Source organism: Henckelia pumila, chromosome 1, assembly GCF_033568475.1.
Source record: "Henckelia pumila isolate YLH828 chromosome 1, ASM3356847v2, whole genome shotgun sequence".
In the NCBI taxonomy this organism is placed as follows: domain Eukaryota; kingdom Viridiplantae; phylum Streptophyta; class Magnoliopsida; order Lamiales; family Gesneriaceae; genus Henckelia; species Henckelia pumila.
Genome location: NC_133120.1, coordinates 148,965,175 through 148,970,122, shown reverse-complemented (window position 1 = coordinate 148,970,122; position 4,948 = coordinate 148,965,175). Strand labels below are relative to the sequence as shown.

Sequence of the window (4,948 nt, the reverse complement as noted above, 5' to 3'; positions counted from 1 at the left end):
TATTTAATTTAAGAATATCGGAATTTAAATCTCAATCTCATAAATTCTCAAATTAAATATTCTCAGGGTCTTACAATTCCTCCCCTTTGATACATGATTTCGTCCCCAAAATCGCATGAAATTCTAGTTCACAGTATAACAGGCTGAATAATAAACTTAAATAAGAACTCACTTCAATGAAATAATTCTGGAAATCTTTGTCTCGTATCTTGTTCCATCACCCATGTTGCTTATTCAACTCTGTTTTTTGCTCCATTGTACGTTTACTAACGAAATGGAATTATTTTTGAGTTGCTTCTCTTTACGATCAACAATCTGTTTCGGTTGCTCGAAGTAACTCAAATTTTCGTCATGTTCTGCCTCATCTGGTTGAAGAACATGAGATGGATCTGGCTGATATTTTTGCAGCATAGACACATGAAAAACATCATGAATACCAGAAATAGCTGGAGGAAGTGCGAGTCGTTATGCAAGATCTCCGAATTTATAAATAATTTTATATGGCCCAATGAATCTCGGTAATAACTTGCCTCTTTTTCCTAATCTGATAGTGCCTCTGAATGGAGATATCTTTAGAAATACTCTATCTCCCTTATCAAAACATAAAGTTATGACATTCTCATACTTGGCTTGTCGATCTTGAGCTGTTCTCATTCTCATCTGAATTAGCTTCATTTTCTCTGCCATATCTCTAATCATATCTGACCCGGCATCTAGTACCTCCAAAATATCATCCCAATAAAATGGATCTACATTTATTTTCGTATAATGATTCAAAAGGAGCCATCTGATACTCGTCTGATAGCTATTGTTGTAGGAAAATTCAAAAAAAGGTAATGAATCTTTCCAGCTAGTCTCGAAATCTAGCACTACGACTCGTAGCATATCCTCTAAAGTCTCGATAGTCCGCTCTGACTGTCTGTCAGTCTGAGGATGGTATGATTTACTCAGATGTAGCCGAGTACCAAGAGCCTCTTGAAGACTGTGCCATAAATGAGAAGTAAACCTAGGATCTCGATCTAAAATGATAGATTTAGGCACACCATGCAATCTTACCACATCTCTAACGCAAAGATTAGCCATCTCATCATGTCTCTAAGTCATCTGATATGGAATAAAGCAAGAGGACTTGGTCAATCTGTCTATAACTACCCAAATATCATCGCAACCTCTTGCTAATCTTGGTAGCTTCGTGACAAAATTCATGGTAATATGATCTCATTTCCATTTTGTAATGGCTAAACTATGCAACATACCACCTGGTTTCTTTCTCTCTGTTTTAATTTGTTGACAGTTCACACATCGAAACACAAACTTTGTCACATTGGTTTTCATTTGTTTCCACCAGAACTGATTTTTCAAATCATTATACATCTTTCTGCCACCTGGATGAATACTGAATCGACTACAATGTGCTTCTTTAAAAATTTGTTGTCTCAATTCTGAAATATCTAGCACAACAATACGATTATTCACAAATAAAACACCATCATCACTAATCGGATATTCTGACTGGTGTCCATATCTGACCTTCTCTACCGAACTCTGAATATTCTGATCAGATTTCTGTGTTTCTTTGATCTTCACCAACAATTCTTGTTCATCTTGAATATCAAAGATTCTGATAGACTTTATATATGTCTTAAACTCTAAACCAGAAGTACAACAATCATCGGTTAATCTAGATACACCTAACGTATATAAGGAAAATGAACATATATTTCTACTCAAGGAATCAACAGCTGCATTAGACTTTCATGGATAATACTTGATTTCACAATCAAAATCTTTCAACAAATCTTTCACAAATACTTCAAAATTTTATGATCAGAATATATTTCAAACGTCTCACCGTATAAGTAATGATGTCAGAACTTCAAAGAAAATACAATAGCTGCGAGTTCAAGATCATGAATAGGATATCTGATCTCGTGCGGCTTCGGCTGTCTTGATGCATATGCAATCACGTGACCTTTTTGCATAAGTATACATCCCAAACTCTGTGAGATGCATCACAATAGACAGTAAAATTACCAGTACCTGAAGGAATAGTCAACATCGGTGCACTGGTCAATCTCTTTTTCAACACAACAAAACTGGCTTCACAAGATTCTGTCCAAACATAAGGCGCATTCTTCTGAGTTAACTGAGTAATCGGATTTGCAATATTGGAGAATCCTTCAATGAATCTGCGATATTATCCAGCTAATCCCATAAAACTGCGTATCTCTGAAATAGATGTAGGTCTAGGACAGTTAATCACTGCCTCGACCTTGCTGGGATCAACAAAAATTTCGTCACCTGAAATAACATGCCCAAGAAATATAACTCGATCTAACCAAAATTCGCACTTAGACAGTTTAGCATATAACTATTCTGCTCGCAAAGTCTGCAAAATGATTCTAAAGTGCTCTGCATGATCAGTCTGATTCTTGGAATAGATAAGAATATCATCAATGAAGATTATAACAAATTCATCTAAATATTTCTGAAATACTCTGTTCATTAATTCCATAAACACTGCCAGAGCATTTATCAATCCAAATGGCATGACTATAAATTCATAATGGTCATACCTTGTTCTGAATGCAGTCTTAGGAACATCTTCTTCTCGAACTCTCAATTGGTGATACCCCGATCTCAGATCGATCTTAGAATAAACAGATGAACCCTGCAATTGGTCAAAAAGATCATATATTCAAGGCAACAGATATTTGTTCTTTACCATGGCTTTGTCCAGTTGGCGGTAATCCATACACAGTCTCATGGACCCGTCTTTCTTTCGTACAAATAGAACCGGAGCGCCCCAAAGTGAAACTCTCAGTCTAATGTAACCCTTGGCAAGTAAATCCTCAAGCTGGTCTTTCAATTCTTTTAGTTCAACAGGTGCCATTCTATAAGGAGCTTTAGATGTAGGTAGTGTACCTGACATCAATTCAATGCTGAAATCTATCTTCCGAGCTGGAGGCAAACCCGAAATTTCTTCTGGGAAGGCATCTGCAAAATCTCTAACCATTTTTATGTCTACCAAATCTGGGCTAGATTTCAATACATCAACTACATAAACTAAGAAACCTTCTGCACCCTTCTGCAATAAACATGTCATGGACAAAATATATATCAAAGGAATCTTAGCTCTCGAAACCTTACCGTAAAATTTCCATTCATCTGCCATTACTGGTTTAAATCTGACCATTTTCTGAAAAAAATCTATGGTTGCACTGTACTCGGATAATGTATCGATACCAACAATACAATCAAAATCTGATAAACCAAGCACGATGCAATCTAGTTCTATCACATGTCCCTCATACTGTAGTTCACAATCTCTAACCAATCTTACAGATACAATTCCTCCACCCAAGGGTGAAGAAATAGCAACTACAGTAGGTAATGGATCAGATTGAAATGAATGCAACATAACAAAGTTTTCAGAGATAAATGTATGAGATGCACCAGTATCTATCAACACATGTGCAGGATAACAAGAAATAAAATTGTTACATATTATCACGTCGTCTGGTGCAGCCTGAGCTTGATCTTCAGTGAGTGCAAAAACTCATGCTTGTTGTCATGGATGCTAGGTTGGCTCACATTCTGGCTTCCTCCTTGTCTATTATGTGGCTGTTGCTGGAACGAATGAACTGAAGAAGCTTTCCTTTTAGGATGAGCTACCAGTCTCGATGAACTTCCACTTGTGATCTTTCTGAACCACATTGAGGACATACTTTGGCAAAATGTCCAACCTGATAACATACATTGCAGCTACCAGAAACTCATCTGCATTGCTCACTAGGATGTCTACCTCCACATTTGCTGCAATACACACCTGAGTAACCAAAACTAAACTGCCTCGGTCCATTGGAACTCGATGAGCTACTACCTGGTTTCTCGAATTGTTTACCCTTTGGCCGAAGATGATAGTCTCTTATGCCACTGTTGCTACTACCTCCCTCAAATCTGGGTGGTGGTTGTTGGAACTATGGAGGATTCTGTGGCTGTCTTGATGGCTGAGGTACAAATGGTGCTCCCCTCTATTTTATCATACCAGCTTCTGCCCCTTTGGCTCGGTTGAGTACATTATCAAAGTTATTAGGTCTTTCAATATTCACCAAAGTAAAGACATTAGGATTTAGGCCATTAATGAATTGATCAGCTTTGGCTTCTTCATTCTCAGCTATATGCGGTGCAAACCTCAACAAACTATAGAATTTGGCCATATACTCCTCGATGTTCACATTTCCTTGCCTAAAGCTAGAAAACTCAGACCCTTTATCCTTCCTGTATGATCGTGAAAAAAAACGCTGATAAAATTTAGTTTTAAAAACACTTCAGGTAATAGTATTGTCCAGGGCTTTCTTAGTTGTGATCCACCAAATCTTTGCAACATCGTGAAGTTGATGCACAACCAATCTGATCATGCGTTCATTTGAGTAGTCAAGAGATTCAAATAACTGTTCAATATCATCCAACCAGATTTCACAATCAACTGAATTTTCTGTTCCCTTCAGGGTTGGCAGTTTGAACGATTGGAATATCTTCAGCAACACTTCCATAGGTGTTGGAGTAACATCCATCGGATCATTAGCAGTACTGCCATGTTCTGTCCGAGGAACTGCCATTGTCTGCGGTATGTTTGGTACACGACGAGGAGGTATATCTGATATTCAAAAGATTAGTACACAATTTATCGCACCATATCATATTCAGCAATTCCATTTCCATAATTCTCTGATCAACATACTCATGTGTTCTCATGAGAGTTCAGGTTCTGATTTGTTTCTCAAATAAGGCATGCTTTAACAATCACTACACATAATCATGTAAGCATATAATTCTTGAAATAGTAAAGCATGCTCGCATGGAATTCATGTAATCAAATAATGAAATCAATATCATGCGAAATAAATAACTCAAGCGGACTGGATCTTGAAAGAGTGGGTGCCCG

The 4,948-nt window shown here is 37.3% G+C and overlaps 1 protein-coding gene across 1 annotated transcript; it reads right to left on the bottom strand.

Moving 5' to 3' along the window:
* Positions 1-234: 234 nt before the first annotated feature.
* Positions 235-4,622, bottom strand: LOC140874192 (uncharacterized). Its single transcript, XM_073277474.1, has 8 exons — positions 4,375-4,622; positions 4,049-4,281; positions 3,676-3,816; positions 2,726-3,462; positions 2,634-2,671; positions 2,041-2,189; positions 1,531-1,691; positions 235-393 (listed from the first exon to the last, which is right to left on the bottom strand). The coding sequence occupies exons 1-8, from the start codon at positions 4,620-4,622 to the stop codon at positions 235-237; spliced, it is 1,866 nt and encodes a 621-aa protein (XP_073133575.1).
* Between the last annotated feature and the right edge of the window lie 326 nt (positions 4,623-4,948).

Excerpts from the sequence above, each read along its gene's own strand:
- LOC140874192 (XM_073277474.1), bottom strand. The coding sequence starts at position 4,622 with ATGGCAGTTCCTCGGACAGAACATGGCAGTACTGCTAATGATCCGATG. Across the intron at positions 3,463-3,675 it reads GTGGAAGTTCATCGAGACTG|ATACTGGTGCATCTCATACA; the intron begins GTAGCTCATCCT and ends ATGTGTTGATAG. Across the intron at positions 394-1,530 it reads TTCAGAGTTCGGTAGAGAAG|CCAGATCCATCTCATGTTCT; the intron begins GTCAGATATGGA and ends CAAAAATATCAG.